General features: G+C 38.4%; 1 protein-coding gene across 1 annotated transcript in view; it reads right to left on the minus strand.

Annotated features, from left to right (window-relative positions):
- Positions 1-18925, minus strand: part of LOC148998535 (basement membrane-specific heparan sulfate proteoglycan core protein-like) — a 128996-nt gene that overhangs the window by 55522 nt on the left and 54549 nt on the right. The window contains exons 6-7 of the mRNA XM_089123625.1: positions 4635-4889; positions 4282-4545 (exon numbers count right to left, since the gene is read on the minus strand). Of these exons, the coding sequence (XP_088979751.1) occupies positions 4282-4545; positions 4635-4889 (519 nt within the window). The remainder of the gene's footprint in view (positions 1-4281; positions 4546-4634; positions 4890-18925) is intronic.

An 18925-nucleotide genomic window follows, 5' to 3' on the forward strand; every position in this document is an offset into this window, starting at 1 on the left:
GCAGTGTCCCGTTCCCTGTTCTCAGGGAACATAGGTTACAGTCGTAAACCTGAGATGTTTTCTAATGTGTTTTGAGGCTTCAGCTCCATCATGTAAGCTCGTCTTGATCGGCCCAAAGGCGGTTTCCGTTAACGGTGAAGTCTCTGCGCGCTATTGTCTTTCTGTTTGGCAAAGTAATTTAATTCCATTTAAGATTTTATGACTCCATTTTATTATCATGACCTCAAATTTAAATTAGATTGCCAATTGGTTATTGGTCATCTTATAATAGTTTAACAACACATTTGAGTGTTATATTTAACTCTTTACTTATATTTTTTCATTCATATTAGGAAGCTATGTCACTTAGAGGTCCTCATGTCTTGTTTAATGCGGGTCTCACGTTCACAAGCTCGCCAGCTTCGGTCACCAAACAGAGGTAAATGCTATACAGTGCCTAGCATAAGTGAACACACCCATGCTAATGTTGACTGAAAAGGGGAAATAAAAAATCATTCATCATTAATGCCTTTATTTTTAAAAAATGAGGAGAAATCCAACCATTAAGGACACCAATTATCATTGTAAATGAATATCATCACATTCCCTTCACCATACGTAGAGATAGGCATGGGGTACTTTCCATAAGATCATCTCTCCATGCAAATCATACCAGCTATTAGGCTAATAACAACATGCCAATCTCTGAGTATAGTGAATGATTTGGGGCTTTTTTTAATTCCAAAGGCCAAGGGAACTTTATCAGGATGCATATTATCCTCGGATCCATGAAACAACTGGCCTTTAAAAATAAAAATCTGCCTGCCTCTATGGGAATTTAACATAGGGGCGTCCTGACTTACGCAAACTGTATTTTAAGGATGAACATTTATTTAATTATTTATGATACATTATTCATTCCCAAAGAAAAAATGCTGTCCTTAAAGGTTGGATTTTTCCTCATTTTTTTAAATTAAGGCATTAAGATCAATTTCCAAAAGTATTTTTAGTCAACTTTAGCATTGGTTTGTTCACTAAATGTCTCCATGCCACTGCCCCCAAGTACTACTGGAGCTTCTCCACCCTTACATCCCGCACACAATCTCCGGTCTATTGACAAGGGCCTGCTCTCTTTTGGGGACAGAGCCTTCAGCATCGAGTCAAGGTATGGCCACTACTACAGATATACACTCACCGGCCACTTTATTAGGTACCCCATGCTAGTAACAGGTTGGACCCCCTTTGCCTTCAGAACTGCCTCAATTCTTCGTGGCATAGATTCAACAAGGTGCTGGAAGCATTCCTCAGGGAGTTTGGTCCATATTGACATGATGGCATCACACAGTTGCCGCAGATTTGTCGGCTGCACATCCATGATGCAAATCTCCCGTTCCACCACATCCCAAAGATGCTCTATTGGATTGAGATCTGGTGACTGTGGAGGCCATTTGAGTACAGTGAACTCATTGTCATGTTCAAGAAACCAGTCTGAGGTGATTCCAGCTTTATGACATGGTGCGTTATCCTGCTGAAAGTAGCCATCAGAAGTTGGGTACATTGTGGTCATAAAGGGATGGACATGGTCAGCAACAATACTCAGGTAGGCTGTGGCGTTGCAACGATGCTCAATTGGTACCAAGGGGCCCAAAGAGTGCCAAGAAAATATTCCCCACACCATGACACCACCACCACCAGCCTGAACCGTTGATACAAGGCAGGATGGATCCATGCTTTCATGTTGTAGACGCCAAATTCTGACCCTACCATCCGAATGTCGCAGCAGAAATCGAGACTCATCAGACCAGGCAACGTTTTTCCAATCTTCTATTGTCCAATTTCGATGAGCTTGTGCAAATTGTAGCCTCAGTTTCCTGTTCTTAGCTGAAAGGAGTGGCACCCGGTGTGGTCTTCTGCTGCTGTAGCCCATCTGCCTCAAAGTTCGACGTACTGTGCGTTCAGAGATGCTCTTCTGCCCACCTTGGTTGTAACGGGTGGTTATTTGAGTCACTGTTGCCCTTCTATCAGCTCGAACCAGTCTGGCCATTCTCCTCTGACCTCTGGCATCAACAAGGCATTTCCGCCCACAGAACTGCCGCTCACTGGATGTTTTTTCTTTTTCGGACCATTCTCTGTAAACCCTAGAGATGGTTGTGCGTGAAAATCCCAGTAGATTAGCAGTTTCTGAAATACTCAGACCAGCCCTTCTGGCACCAACAATCATGCCACGTTCAAAGTCACTCAAATCACCTTTCTTCCCCATACTGATGCTCAGTTTGAACTGCAGGAGATTGTCTTGACCATGTCTACATGCCTAAATGCACTGAGTTGCCGCCATGTGATTGGCTGCTTAGAAATTAAGTGTTAACGAGCAGTTGGACAGGTGTACCTAATAAAGTGGCCGGTGAGTGTAATGCCGAGTTCAGACTGCATGATTTTAGCCACGATTTTGGCTCGCCGACAGGTTTTGAGAAATCGCCGACAAATGCCCGAAATCACAGGCAAATCGGCGCTCGTTCACGCGAGTGACAATCACGCAGTGTGAATGAACAAAGACGCGAACTGAGAGAATCACCGACGAGTCGCCGACGCCCGTGAGATATTTGGCATGCTAAATATCTGGACCTGTCGGCGATTCAAAATCCTGCTGTGTGAAAAGTGTTTTGACTGAAAACTACATCGGCGATCACCGGCAGCCAGTGAGAGAGCAAGATACAGAGCAGCAGGGAGTTCGGGGAGGAGTTATAGATCACATATCAACATGATATGGCATTGTTTCAACAAAAAAAGCTTCTTCTCGGTTTATTTGGACACAATAAATGGAAGAAAAATTAGTAGAAATTTGGCAGGAGCACTCGTGTCTGTTTCACCAGCTGTACCACAACCGGGTCGAAAAAAAAGTCTCACGTGAGAACTCCGGTCTTGCACGTGTGGTGTCGCGCGTTGTTTCCTTTTCATATCTCACGCGTGTTTGTTGTGAAATGTAGTTTGCGTGCAGCGTGCTAGACAGAGTCTGTCGGCGATTTTTCTAAAGTCATGCAGTGTGAAACCTTCTGTCGCCGATCCATCGTCCAGTGTGAACACAGCAGCGACTGAATGCTGGCCAAGATAGTCATGCAGTGTGAAAAGAGCAGCGACCTGACTACTTTGAAAATCGTGCAGTCTGAAAGAGCCATAAGTCAACCAACTCTACTTGTCATATAATGGCTTTGGATCGGCCATGCCATGATTTCCCATGTACACTTATCTAAAGTAACATTACATTAAAACAGAAGACACCAGATTTAGGTTGGTCAAGCAGCACTTTGAATTGCCCTTAACCGAAATTCACTTCTTGTCTTTGCAAAACACAGACACTTGAATTAGTGCCAAATATTATTTGTCACTAATCTGATGCAAAACTTGTGGTGACATACGAATTAATCTAATTGGGAAATAATAAAATCAAATGTAACAATTTATTATCTCAAGTAAATGTATCAGCTAATTTCATAATCAGTTCAAAGATAATAAATACAAAACATCAAACGCTCTGGAATAAAGAGAGAAGATGTGAACCTGACATTATAAAATACATGATGCGGAGCCTCTTGTTGCAATTCATTATATACCCAGACCAAGACACAAACTTCTTTCAGGAAACATTTGCTAACAATGAATTTGCATTCTGAGTTTACACCTTTTGAAGGAAGCCCAGAAGCCCAGTTCCCTGGAAGACGCACCTGTGTGCAAGTTATCTAAACTCTTAAAAGCTTTATTATCTTTTGTTTTACTTCTTTGGTAATGAGACCTTTGTACAGTCACACTGAGACATTTCAAATGATACCAAACAATCACTTATTTCACATTTAACATTGCATATAGGTTTTAAGTGAGTTTGAGGTGAGGAGAAGAGAGACTGTAAGAGAGAGGTGTGAGCTGCATCTCCGATGTTACTGTTACAAATCCAAGAGTACAAATGTTAATTCTCAGGAGAGCCTTTTGCTTTCTCACGCCCAGAATTACAGTCACAAACTCAGAAACACAAAGCTGTTCATGTTATTGTTCAGTATTTTAGTCTGAAAATCTGCTGACACACTTGGGCTATGAGAACATATACACTGAGGCTCTGTAAGTTACTGTAACACCATTTCTATCCCGATCTCGGTCTGACTGAGGACAGATGATCAAGTCTCAAGGCTTGTTTGCTACACTGACGGTTTCATTCATCTCAGATAATCTGAAGAGCAGAAGCTCATGGATGAACTGAACATGTCTGGAGGATAAAGATTCAGGTTAAAGTGATGAAATGATGAACACACTCACCTGATACTGTCAGTGTAACTCCATCACTGATCTCCGAGTGCTGTGGGGTTTTAGTCTGAGTTCCTCTACATCTGTACAGACCAGCATGAGACGAATCCACAGATGTGATTATATAGATCTGGTCTGTTCTTCTGCTGTTATCTTGATCTTTATACCAGCTGTACGTCCAGACTCCTGTCTCCTGTATGTCACATGTGAGAGTGACTCTCTCTCCTCTGAACACACGGACATCAGGCTTCACCTTCACTACAGGTTTGGGTCTCTCTGTGAAATGAGCAAACACACACTTCATGTTTCTTTCACTGAAAATAAATAAATAAATAAATAAATCTACAAAGTAAAAGAGCTCTTACCTCTCACTGTTATCTGTATTGCATTACTGTACTGTGTCCAGGAGTGTCCTCGCTGTGCTATACACTCGTATGTTCCTTCATCAGAGACTCTCACAGAACTGATAGTTTTAGTTCTTGTATAATCACTGGATTCAGGGTTTGAGTTTTTCGTCCAGAGAAACGTCCATCCAGTTGATCTTCCCACGTCACAGCTGAGAGTAACTGTGTCTCCAGTGAACACTGAACTCTGGGGCTTTACAGTCAGAGTCGGTTTATCTGGAAGTGAACAGTGATGCAGTGTTGAGCTCATTTATAGAGTTATTGCTCATATTTCACTAGTCTTTTGTTTTTATCATTATTTTTTAAACAGTAAACTATATAATTTATATTGATTTAAAGGGGCTTTTGTCTTTTTTGCTTCCAGTGACACCAAACTGAAAATTCCAGCACTTACAAAGAATGTTAAATACAATCACAGGTAAGTTCAGGGAATATTAAACTACTTTTATTTATTTTTATATATATTTTTTAATTTGATTATTTACTGTATGAATGAAGCGTAAACTCTACTGATTCTTATATTAGGCTGCTTTCACTTTAAGAAGTACAGTGAAGGACAGATCTAATATACTTTACACAAAAATAAATATACCAAAATGAATTTGAAATTCATTTTTTTTTGTGTGTAAAGTATACTAATAAAACATTAACATATGCATGTACTTAATTATAAATACCTTACAATTCTACCAATTGGTAGTGATGTCCAGGGGCGGTGATTGTCCGTTAAATTAACCAATCAGTTTATAGAATCTACTGAAGTTCGTGATTCAAAGAAGTGCAGCGCCAAAGAAACAACGGTCATCGCAGACTTGGACTTTTACTTTATCAAATGTGGGAAGTCAAGACACCAAACAAAAAGAGCTTGTAGGTAATTATGGTTTAATATGTTTGTATGGTTTTCTCAGATCAATGTTTTTACCTCATCAGGCTCTGCTCACGTTGGTCATGGTTGATTTCAATCCAATGTTCAGTCAAATTTGAATAAAACACAGTAAAATACGCTGGGTGCTATCAAACAATAAACACTGTCATGGTGATTTGCATATTTTTGTATCAGTTTATTTTGTGACCACATAGCAAGATTGCACTAACTGACAATATGCCCATAATGTTCCAAAAAAAAAAAAATAATCATAATAATAGTCTTGTGACACGTACGTTACTTGTTAATGCACAAGACAGTCACTCATTTCGGTCTTTTGTCAAGGACACTCCCGTCAGACATTGTATTTCTCATGATCTCCTGTTTTAATGTTACAACAAATTCAAAAACAAATATAGCTGCGAGCAGCGATGACGGGCCCAAGCCGGTGGCACCACAACCCCGGTTCCTTTAGTTACCTAAAGGCACCGGGGTAGTCACACACACAAGACACGTCACTTACATTTTAGATGCAATATTGATTTTTTTTTTTGTTTCAGCAGAGAAAATAGTTAGACAAAGATCACAGCGAACCATCCTGCATCTCAAAGCAATGTGTTTTCTCATTACTGAATGATTCAGCATTTTGAACGAATGAATCCATGACTAGTTCATTAAGACGGTCGCCTGGCGACACCTTATGGCGATTTAGGGTTATGTTTAAAAGTATCGTACTTTACAACGGCAGCATGAAAATAGAGACTAGTAGGTTAAAATGATTAAATGTTAATACGGCTTGCCATACTCTATCTGTCGTTTCGACTAGTCACAATTACGTTACATATCTTAAATGATAACACAAACTATCCAAAATGTAATTACGACTAGTCGTTGTTGAGTTGTAAGTACGACTAAAACGTTGTTGATATCTACAATGTTAATTCCGTATAGTCAAACTTGGCTTTTAAATGTTAAAAGGGCTTGCCATACAGAGACGTAGGCTCAGAGAGAGGCTCACCATATTCAAACCAAAATATCTGACTTTCTGTTGGTCCGAGTTAATGAGTGTGAATTAGAAAGTTGTCCGGCTCGAGGAGTACAATATACATACTGATTTTTGTAACTGCAGATAAAACTAACAACCTGACTTTTGTCAAAAGGTGGTGCTACTGAGCCCTCACCACACCCGTTCCTGAAACTTTGCACATGTCTACTGGCTAATAAATGTGATGTGCCTGACGAGTTTTATGCAATTTCAAGCATGCTAAGAGTCTCAAAAGCATCCTAAAAGAATGGTAAAGTTTGATGCGTTGCCACGGCAACAGTTTCAAAGATATCAAGAATCCATTCACAGGTCTTCATCTGCCGTGTATTTACATTATACAGATGAAGTTTGAAGCAAATCGGGTTAAAATAAGAGGGTGATTTCAAAGCATTTGTAAAGTGACACACTTCCTGCTGCCAGTTGGTAATAAAAATTAAAATACAGTTACTGTGACTGATACTCAATATGTAATGCAAATGTAAAAATATAATGGAACTGCAAATACATTTTTGGATGATTATAAACATGGTATTTTGCTTGTTTATACCTGCAGTGCAGTGCAGTGCAGAAAATGATATTACAACAATAAGGTCTAACTGTAACTGGCCCCAGTAGAATTGTAGAATTAAAGTGAATTAAAACACTAAATACCCAAATGTCAAAAAATGCACTTTAGCATATTACATAAACTTCAATACAATAGAGTAATGTGCAACAACCACACTAGCACTTTAGCACTTGCACTTTAATCCATGGAATTGGCCTGTCAATCATGTCCCTTTTTCTTCTGTGTCTATATTCGCTTCTGGTTTTGTTGATGTGTTTTATGATTTGTCTTGCATGATGTTTAATTTATGAAACAACTATGCAACTATGCCAAATTTCCCCTCGGGGACAATAAAGTTATCCTTAACCTTAAATGTACTCGAATCAATGAAGAGCAATTATGAAGCTCCATTCTTACAGATCATAAACTAACAAAAGTTGTTTTAGTTTAGTTACCCTTTAAACGAAAAGTAGGCTACCCTACATATTGCACATTTTTATTTATTTAATGTTTCAAATAAAATGTATATTTGCCATCAAATATACATAATTTGTGACTTTAAGTCTGTGTAAAAAAAATAACATGAAGTGAATATTATCTCATAATAGCCTACTGTTAACTACATTGTTTAAAATGAATCGCAATAAATAATCAGATCATGTATTTTTAGTAATTAAGGTATTATTGAATATTACATGTATAAATCCTTTGAAATCCATGATAAATGCATCAAATAGCCCGTATCAAACAAAAGAGTGAAAAAAAAGAAAAAACAAAAACAAAATAAAAACAGGTGGTGTGACTCTGTAAGACCCACTCTAAACCATTTATGGTTCGCCTTCACTTGCGGCCTAAAACGTGTGGTCTGGTGTGTGTGTCCTGAATCTTTTGGTCTGGATTGTATGTCTTGAAACATGCCTGGTGTGTGTCCTGAAACGTGTATTATTAATTAATGAACATCAACTTTACTAACACTAATAATCTCATGCCAATCTCTCGGTCTTCAGTAAAAAAAATTCACGATAAACCTGAATATAACCTTTAGTGACAGTGATTAACATCAAAGATAACACTTAAAAGTCACAATTTACTTGATTTTATAATAAACCACAACCATGAGACATGTGCCACAAACCACAAGACATGTGCTGCTGCTGAATAATGTCAGAATTTTTTTCAGTCCTCTTATATCAATATGTGGCTGAAGATAAGTGTTGAAATATGGATAATAAATGATGATTAAACAGATGTGAATATGAAGACTCACCTGATACAGTCAGTGTAACTCCATCACTCTCTGTGTATGAGTCTGGTCTCTCTCCTCTACAACTGTATTTACCCCTGCGAGACACATCAGCTGTGAAACTGTAATATGCTCTTGTTTTACATGCACAGAGATTTTTTCCATCTTTAATCCAGCTGTATCTCCACTGATTGTTTCCTCCTCCCTTTATGACACATGTGAGAGTGACTGTCTCTCCACTGAACACATGCTGATCTGGCGTCACCGTCACTGAGAAACATAGAAGAAAATATTGCAGTATCAAGATCACTGTCATGAATTTAAATCTTAAGGCCATTGCACACCGAGTCCGAAATTCGCATCCGAAATTTTCGCACGTTATTTTCTGCGTTTTTCGCATCCAGAGCCAGCATTTTGAGAGGTCTTTTGACAATTCAGGGCCGGGGGAGCTCGTCCTCAAATCATTGCACATATGCGCCGTGCTTTCAGTTTCGGTTTTCAATTCGATCAAGTGTTTGTTCTCTTCTCTATATTGGATTATGAAATTAATAAAACTCCCCTTTCAATCAGATTGAAATTTAGGATCGAATTAGGTGTGATTGAGCAGCCTATTCGATAACTAATGTATTATTTGGGCACAATATACACAATAACAGCCTAGCTGTTCTGTCTGCCCAGTGCTTCCAACGGGCCGCGCGCGGGTGTGTGTTTGTCCGTGTGTGTGTGTCCATACCTGGTCCATTTCAGACACACTGCCAGTCTCCGTTCAGAATTGATTGGTTCACGGAAATTGGTGGTCTTGTTTTTAATATGTGGCTCCAGAATCGCCAGCAAAGCATCGAACTGTCCCACTGACATTCTGAGGTAAATTTTGAATCGCTCAGGATAAATTCGCAACTCCTTGATAAGGAACTCTCCTTCCTCTCGGCGCAATTTCAGGATTGGATGGACGTAATATTTTCTCTTTCTTCCCTTTTCAATAAGAGACAGGGCAAAAATCATCCTCACTGCTTGACGAATCCATTTGGTATTTTTGCGTTTTTTCCCGCAAAGGTTTAAGAAATACGCAACGGACTCGGTGTGCAAGGTTTCTATGCGTGACGAATTTTTACGCCGCCTTCACACTGGCAGTTGAAATCAGCTCCGATGCGGCTGCGAAACGACCGGAAGTCATTCATTTCCTATGGAGATTCGCAGACCGCATGCGAATGGGTCCGAAACGGGTCCGACCGAGTGCGGTGCGAAGAAAATCGTGTCCGTTGGTCATCCGGATGCGTTCAAAAATTTGAACTCTTGCGAAAAGCTACGGACGGTTCCTATCCGACAATTCCAGCGGAAGTTGACCGTTGCTATGGTACTGATAAACAAACCTGAATTATTAACTTTTAATAAAATAAATATTGATTTTATAACGATAAGTTGTGATGTCATTTTTTATTTTCATGACTTTCTAACGTTTATAAGGGCAGTTAATACAATTAAATTGAAGGTAGACATTGAACTATTGACCACTATATCACATTTTTTAGCCGACCTGACATGTCAACGTCCTGAGCAACTTTCCTCACGCAGCATAACCCTAATCAGAGAGATCATACAGAACTGACAGAATCAAACTTTAATCTCTCCGCCATTTTTGTTCTACCCGCGTCCGACGCTTTTCACCGTGTAGTACGACGTCCGTTGGGAACGTATTGCGTATTACGGAGCTGATTTCAACTGCCAGTGTGAAGGCAGCGTTAAGCTGACGAACACGAAAATACGCATACGAATATTTCGTGCTCGGTGTGCAATGGCCTTAAGGCCATTGTTATTGTTATTACATCGTTACATCGTTATTGTGTATTGTGCCCAAATAATACATTAGTTATCGAATAGGCTGCTCAATCACACCTAATTCGATCCTAAATTTCAATCTGATTGAAAGGGGAGGTTTATTAATTTCATAATCCAATATAGAGAAGAGAACATAAACACTTGATCGAATTGAAAACCGAAACTGAAAGCACGGCGCATATGTGCAATGATTTGAGGACGATTTGTCAAAAGACCTCTCAAAATGCTGGCTCGGATGCGAAAAACGCAAAAAATCGAACCCGATCCGATTAATTTTATGACGGACGAAAGTTTCGGAGGCGGTGTGCAAGCGTGACTGACATAACGTGAGGTCGAATTTTTTTTTTAACGTGCGAAAATTTCGGATGCGAATTTCGGACTCGGTGTGCAATGGCCTTTACTCAGGAGAAAAACACTTCAATTAAAAATCTAGTTTGCTTGTAAATTGTAATGATTACATCAAAAATGCATGTTTTGGTAAATACTAAATGAAAGTGATACATGTCTCCATATTTTATTAAGGGGGTAATCCAGAATCCGGAAGTTGAAGCCTCGCGGGAGCCGCCATTGTAGCAGAACTTCACCTGCTTTTAGCATCCCATTGACTCCCATTCATTTTGGCGTCACTTTGAACACCTTTATAGGCCTAGTTCATGAATGATCTAGGACACTGTTTGGTCGTATAACCTACTACATAAATATTAAGTGATAAACATGGCTATTTCATAAATTGGATAATGTTTTGATGAATTTACAAATCAAGTTAAATGACATCAAAAAAAGAAAGAACTCAATTCACAGTTTCAAAAGTCATATTGTAAAGCTTTAATATTGAGTAGTTTTAGGACTGGGCATTATCACGAAAAATGTTGCTGATATAAGTGATACACTGCTTGAGATTTAGCCAGTTGTGGAAAGACTGAAAAAATATACTCAACTAAATGTAGGCTACCATTACATTCCAAAACATTTAGTGAGTAAAGTAAAAAATAATTGAGTAAGAACAAATAGTCTCTGGTAAGAGTTAAAAAACTTTACTGAGTACTGAGCTTCAGATGCTACTCCCTTATAATAAACACACTACAATTAAAAAAATAAAATAAATATTACATAGGCTACTGTAATTCACATTATCTTTTGTTGTTTGTCTAAAAGATTGAATAATATCTATCATCTATCTTTTTAAAATGCATCAAAACCGAATGACTAGTTAAGAGATGAGAAGGTTAAAGAGTTATTCTCAGCACTCACCATTTAAAAAAAAAAAAAAAAAAAAACTGAGCCACTGAGTATTTAGAAGTAAAAAGTAAAAATTTGCACACCATGAGATGTGTTACAATAGATAACAATAGATAGATAGATATATAGATACAATAGATAATTAAAACAAGCCAATTTTTCTCCAAAACGGTATAATTTTAGTGTTTTGATAAAGAAATGAGAATCACTAATATTATCAGTTTTGTCGAACCGAATGACTTGATGATGACTTTATAAGAATCGTAATTAAACTTTAATAAAAATCAATAATAATAATTTAAAAAAAATATTGCAACCTATAGCTAATATACAAAATGCAATCCTATCAGAGTCACGTGCATGACACGGTGCAAGCACAAAACAAGGAGTAGAGGAAAACCTATTGTTTGTTTGGATTTAAACACTTCAAAATGTGACAATATTCATGAAAATAATTTTGGTGTATGCACAATTTGCAACACGGACATGATGGCCGCAACCTTGAACTTTACCAACATATGTTAAACAGAATAGGCTAACTGTCATTGTGAAGAGGAAAAAACGATGCAAGAATGCTCAAAATACAAAGTTCAGGCATTACTCAGAAAAGCATAAGCCAGACAAGGGAGGATTAAAGGAAAAGGAAAGTGTTTTTTTTTTTTTTTTTTTTTTATATTAAGTGCTCAGGGAAGAGATCAGTTTTCAGCTGGTCTGTTTTATGAAACCGCAAAGGGTTTCCTGACACCAAAACTGTGTATAGGCCAAAGTATGTGGGAATGGGACACTTTAATTTCGGTATGCCAAATCCAGCCGGAAATGCCCAAAAACGGCTTAAGGAGTTTATGGCTTAGGAGTTTAACCGTAGTATGCAAAGTCTGGAGTATTAACCATTGGAATGCCAAAGCTGACTTAATTAAAAATAAATAAATACATAAATAAATATACGAAGAAATGTAAAAAAGTACAAATACATAAATAAATATACAAAGAAATGTAAAAAAGTACAAATAAATGAGTATTTATACTTTTATTTCCTTATTTATGTATAATTGTATTTTTTCACACATTTAAACACACGTTTTAACTCAGACATCAGCAATCGAGCTCAGAGTGGCGGTGCTGAAGCTTTGAGGCCACAGTGTATGGGCTATGTGCACAAGCGTAGTTTCGAACTTCCGCTATTGTCAGAAGTCGGCATATCAGTTTCCGGTTTCCGACTGTTAATCCGCATCCGCTATAAACAAACAAGCTGTTGTACGAAAAAAAAAAAGAGTTGTTAAGCACATCTAAGTTTCTAAGAACTGTAGGTGGATCTCTAATCCCCGTTTCACACATACCCCGTTTGCAGTGCAGGAACGGGTGCTATAGTGCTTTCACATATGATGCGTTTGCAGTGAATCTCTGATCGCGGCTGTATCACAAACACATACTTACTATTTTTACTATTTTTTTTGCACGTCGCCCAAAAACGTGTATTTTGCGCAGCCACTGCGCATGAAGGTTGGTGTTTTTCAGGAAGCAGTAGAAGCTCAAATGGCTGACGACTTGAAGCAGCAAAGTGCCACAGCAGTCTCCTAATGCACCATGTTAACAGGTTAGAGCTTTCACTTTTCACACAGTTCCAGATGCGGGACCAACCCGGTCTCATCCCAAATCGTCATATAACTGACGTTTTGGGACGTCTTTTGACCATACGTCAATATTCGCCTTTTTAGGGCCCCCTTAAACGTCGGTAGATGAGGTTATGGGATCCTAACTCTACCCCATACCTAAACTTAACCCTAAACCTAACCCGTCACCTAACTGACGTTAAAGGTAAAGCGTCAGTTGTATGACGGCCCGGGATCGCCATCTACCGACGTTTAAGGGGGCCCTAAAAAGGCGGATATTGACGTATGGTCAAAATACGTCCCAAAACGTCAGTTATATGACGATTTGGGATGAGACTGTGTTAGCGGGACATGTGCTATAAGATAACAGCAGTGCAGCGATCATTACTGCACCGAATCTATTTCTGCTGTGCTGCATTAGTGACACCGCATGTTTTGTAGTCAAAATGCACAAAGATTGACCTGAAAATGTACACTGTTAGCAATTGATGTAATTTTTACAGGAAATTTTACAACAATGTATTGTATTTGCGTTTTACCTGTAAAAGGCAATGCACCATGGGAAATTAATGGACAGTCCTGTATTATTATTGTAATTTCACTGTATTCACGGAGTTTTACAATGGTTTTACAGCCACCGCGTTGCATCATGGGATCTTCGCGGTCTGAATTTTGAATTTTTAGGCGGTTAGTTCTAAACATACATTCTGGGAGTAAGCCGTCATTCAAGAAGACGGAAAAGAAGCAATTCTGGGACGAAGGTAAGTTATCTTCACGTTATGTAATTTACTGTTACCGTTACACATGTATTTTTATAGCGTAAATAAAACGTTATTAGTTCTCGTTATCTGAGTGGATGGTGACGGTTTCGTCTGCTTTGATTAGATAACATTTATTCTTCCATCAGTCCATTGAAATCGGGTACGTAACGTTACTGGTAATTGCTAACATTTGCAACCTTGTTCTTCACAAATTGATGCTATTTTAATCTGCCTGAAGTAACGTTAACGTCAATATGGTTCTTTCACTGTTTGGATGGATTGGCTAGCTAGCTCGAATCTCATTTAGGGCTGTCAAAGAATATTCTAAATTCGAATATATATTCAAAAAGTTTTAAAAACTGAAAATGAATATTCGAATGTGGAAAAACACCCCTGCGGTAGCGCGGCTGTCTGCTTTCCAACTGGGCGCGGCGCGCTGTTGCCTGGTATAACCATAGCTGGGTATAACTTAGTTATTGCATGATAGGTTTGATTAAGTTAGTTACAACAGTTTCATGCACTGCTGGCTTCCACTGGTTTGATTATTTACTGTTTCAGGCCAAGAAAAAGTTACAAGCTCGCTCGGAGCGTTCAATATCGTTTCTCTATAGCTAGGCTACTGCAAAACTTGAATTAATGTTAGTGCTAATAATATTTATTTCAATCACCGAATGAAGCCAGCTAACGTTAAGCGTCGCGACCTTAAATTGCTTGCACAAAACTCTTGATCAGCACAAAACATTTATTTATTGTTGTTTTTTGTTTATACCGTTATGCAGAGAGTGATGAGGGTGAACACGAGAGAAAAAGAGTGAGTGCGAGCGAGCGAGCAAGGTCTGCTCTGTGGTCTGTTGATTTACTTATTTTTGTGGTAATAATATGTTGTCAAATAGGTTTGAACTTAAATAAACTACCTATACAAGTAGTTATGGCTCTTTGTATGTATTTGTCCTGTTATTGACGTAAAGCGCGTCATGGGCCTGTTCTCGCATTTCAGTGAGCTGACCGAATTATTATCCAGGAGAAGCTGCCAGATGCCGTAGACAACAGGAGTCAGAACATCATAGTACTTCAAACAGCAGAATACACCAGGAGTGGGAAAGGTTCTGGATGCTTATGTCTGATGTGAGTACAACTTGCAGTGCATACAAATAAATTAACCATTCCCTCACTCCCATCTCTGTCCTGTTATTTTGTAATTGTTAAAGGGATATTTCACTTTAAAATTAATTTTTGATATGTTTTAGCTTACCTCAAGGGCATCCGAGATGTAGGTGTCTTTGTTTCCACAGTAGTTTAAATTTTGATATTTTTCGGTCAAACCGTTGTTGTCTATCAGTCATATAATACAGCCATGTCCAACTGAACTGAACTGAACCGTGTCCAACGTCCCGCCAGAAGTGATCGTTTGCGTGTGTATGTCACTCATTGTTTACACAGAGATTTCAGGAGTTTTACCTTTCACTAAACATATTTAGATATATCAAAATCGTCTTCCATTGCGATTTTCTGTACATCTAAATATGTTTAGATCTTCACAGTGAAAGGTAAAACTTCCGAAATCTCTGTGTAAACAATGAGTGACGTACACACGAAAGCAATCACTTCCGGCGGGACGTTGGACACGGTTCAGTTCGGTTCAGTTGGACATGGCTGTGGCTACACGAGGTAAAAACGATATAAATACTGTTTGTTTTCTCTCACAAACCGCTCATTTCGTGTCTTAGGCCATCAATGTGTACTTACATTTACGAGTCATTAAATCATGTTTAATTTGGACTTCTCTGTGCATGCTCTTTGAGGTGGTGACCATACACCTCCATTATATGACTGGCAGAATGATGATGGCAAAATGTCAAAATTGAAAATACTGTGGAAACAAAGACACCTACATCTTGGATGCCCTTGAGGTAAGATAAAACATATAAAAAAATCAATTTCAAAGTGAACTATCCCTTTAATTACCAGAAATCAATCACCAGCCCCATCCTTTGCTATGGACACTTTGCACAAGTTATTCTAATTTTCCATTCTCCGAGGCAGTCAACGCACAGGCAGACATTGCTTGAATATTGGACCTTGGCTGATTGGTTTATCACGTTTAGTCCCATCCACCCCCAGCGGATTTTAATTTACTATTTTATTGATGTGGCATATAAAAAAAAAAAGATTTGCCATATGCAGCTGTTTCTACATTTGGCACCATAAATCGAAACTGATTTCCCCCTTGGTGTTGAATAGAACATTCCAGCTTTTGGGGCAAATTTTCTTTGTCGTTTACTCAACTTACCCATGGTTAACTATGTTAATGTTTGTTTTTTTTCTCCAGCCCTCTGCCATGGCTGCTGATATTGAGAGAGCTGTCACCCTGCCAAGCACACCTCGATTAGTTGTCCTAGGTATAATCTTCCCTTATTTTGTAAAAGTTAATTCTTTATTGAATTTATGTGTTTGACGGAGGACTGTTGCACATAAAAAAATAATTTATTTGAGTTGTTGATGGAGGGTGTACGGGTCAAAGGAGATAATAATGTTCAAGTGGTGGTGTGGAAGTCTTTCTCCACTTGAACATTACTGAATTCATCTAGGTGGCAATAGTGTGTTGTGCAGCTTTTAGTTATCATATTGTTAATGTTTCATATCATATTGTTATCATAATGTTTTAGAAGAGATACTTCGTGGCGCAGACACATGGAATATCTCCGTGGAAGGAGCATGTGTGATGGGGCCCCACAGTAACCTCCTGCATGGACTGGCAGCAGTCTTCGCTGCCTACTTTGTCTTCAACTTGCAATATCCAGCAGAAGTCGCAAGCACACTTGAATTCCTTCAGAGGTGAGTTTAAACATGACACGGTCATGAAAATGTTTATAGCAATTATGGAGGTATATTTGATTTAAATCAACTGAATGCCTGTGACAGTGCGATTTGTAGTTGTAGAGAAAATCCACACATTACACACACACACACACACACACACATCAAGAAATGTGAAGTTGTGGAGAAATTTTGCACATGCTCAAATCAGTATGTGAATTTACCCAAATCATTTTAAGCGAATTTAAAATACAATTGTGCATCATTTCATAAAGTTCATATACGTTTATGAAATGAAATGCACAATTGTATTTTAAGTTCATGCTGAAACTACATTTTTCTTTTTCTTTTTTAAATAATCCATTAAACTTGCTGAGAAATGATTGTGTGAACTAAAATGAGCAGTAGACATATACAAGACATATACAAGAAATATTCTTCAAGGTTGCAACTCTCATTGGATGAATTCACATATTGATTTACAGTTGTTCATAAATTTCTCCACGACTTTACATTTCTTGATGCTGGTGTATAAATGTGTTTCACACCAAATCACTGCAGCAACTGTATCAAAAATGTGAGCGTACAAGTTCATTAAAGGGATAGTTCACTTTGAAATTAATTTTTGATATGTTTTAGCTTACCTCAAGGGCATCCAAGATGTAGGTGTCTTTGTTTCCGCAGTATTTTCCATTTTGATATATTTTCAGGTCAAACCGTTCCTTGTCTGTCAGTCATGTAATGGAGGTCTATGGTCACCACTTCAAAGAGCATGCACAGAGAAGTCCAAATTAAACAAAATTCAATGACTCATAAATGTAAGCACACATTGATGGCCTAAGACATGAAACGAGCGGTTTGTGTGAGAAAACGAACTGTATTTATATCGTTTTTACCTCTTGTAACCACAGCCGTGTCCAACTGATCTGACGGCACGGGCGCTTCGGTCTGCACAAGCCCCGGAAGTGATCTCTTGCGCATGTACACACATTGTTTACACAGATTTTAGAAGTTTTACTTTTCACTGTGAAGATCTAAACATATTTAGATGTACAGGAAATCACAATGGAAGACGATTTCGATATTTAGATCTTCACAGTGAAAGGTAAAACTTCCGAAATCTGTGTAAACAATGAGTGATGCACATGCGCGAGAGATCACTTCCGGGGCTTTCTGGCGCGCTTGCGCAGATAGAAGCGGCCTCGCCCTCAGAGTACTTGGACGTCACTGCGATTACACAAGGTAAAAACGATATTAATACCGTTTGTTTTCTCTCACAAACCGCTCGTTTCGTGTCTTAGGCCATCAATGTGTACTTACATTTACAAGTCATTAAATCATGTTTAATTTGGACTTCTCTGTGCATGCTCTTTGGGGTGGTGACCATAGACCTCCATTATATGATGCATAGACAACGACGGTTTGTCCTAAAAATATCAAAATTGAAAATACTGTGGAAACAAAGACACCTACATCTTGGATGCCCTTGAGGTAAGCTAAAAAATCAAAAGGAATTTGAGATGGTGTAATTTGGGAGAGAAAAAAAGTTTGCAACTCTTAAAATATTTCTCTCTTTGGCTTCAAATTTACTGATGCACATGCATGGCTTTTGTCTACAACTACAAATCACACTGTCACGGGCGTTCAGTTGATTTGAATCAAATATACCTCCATTAGTAATGACGAAAACGAACAGTATTTATGTTGTTTTTACCTCTTGTAATCACAGCCACGTTCAAGTGATCTAAGGGCACGGGCGCTTTGTGGCTGTGGCTACATGAGGAAAAAACGAAATAAATACTGTTCGTTTTCTAACACAAACCGCTTGTTTTGTGTCTTAGGCCATCAATGTTTACTTACATTTACGAGTCATTAAATCATGTTTAATTTGGACTTCTCTGTGCATGCTCTTTGAGGTGGTGACCATAGACCTCCATTACATGACTGACAGACAGATATCAAAATTGAAAATACTGTGGAAACAAAGACACCTACATCTTGGATACCCTTGAGGTAAGCTAAAACATACCAAAAATGTACATCAAAGTGAACTATCCCTGTAATGTTTCATGTCATGGTAATGACCATGTCATATCAGTCTTAAATGTTATCTGATATGTGTGTTTCCCCCCCTGTTTTCAGAGCCTTTTGCGGCATCCCCAGATGGGCAGGCAGAGAAAAAACGTCCAAAATGTGCATTGTGGACTCGTTTTCTCATTAGTTTTAAGAGAAAATAAAAATATATATTTAAAAAAAAAAGTGTTTTGTTTTTCTTTGCAGAAGTCTGAA

Source organism: Pimephales promelas, chromosome 1 (assembly GCF_988280905.1).
Source record: "Pimephales promelas chromosome 1, fPimPro1.hap1.1, whole genome shotgun sequence".
Taxonomy (NCBI): Eukaryota; Metazoa; Chordata; class Actinopteri; order Cypriniformes; family Leuciscidae; genus Pimephales; species Pimephales promelas.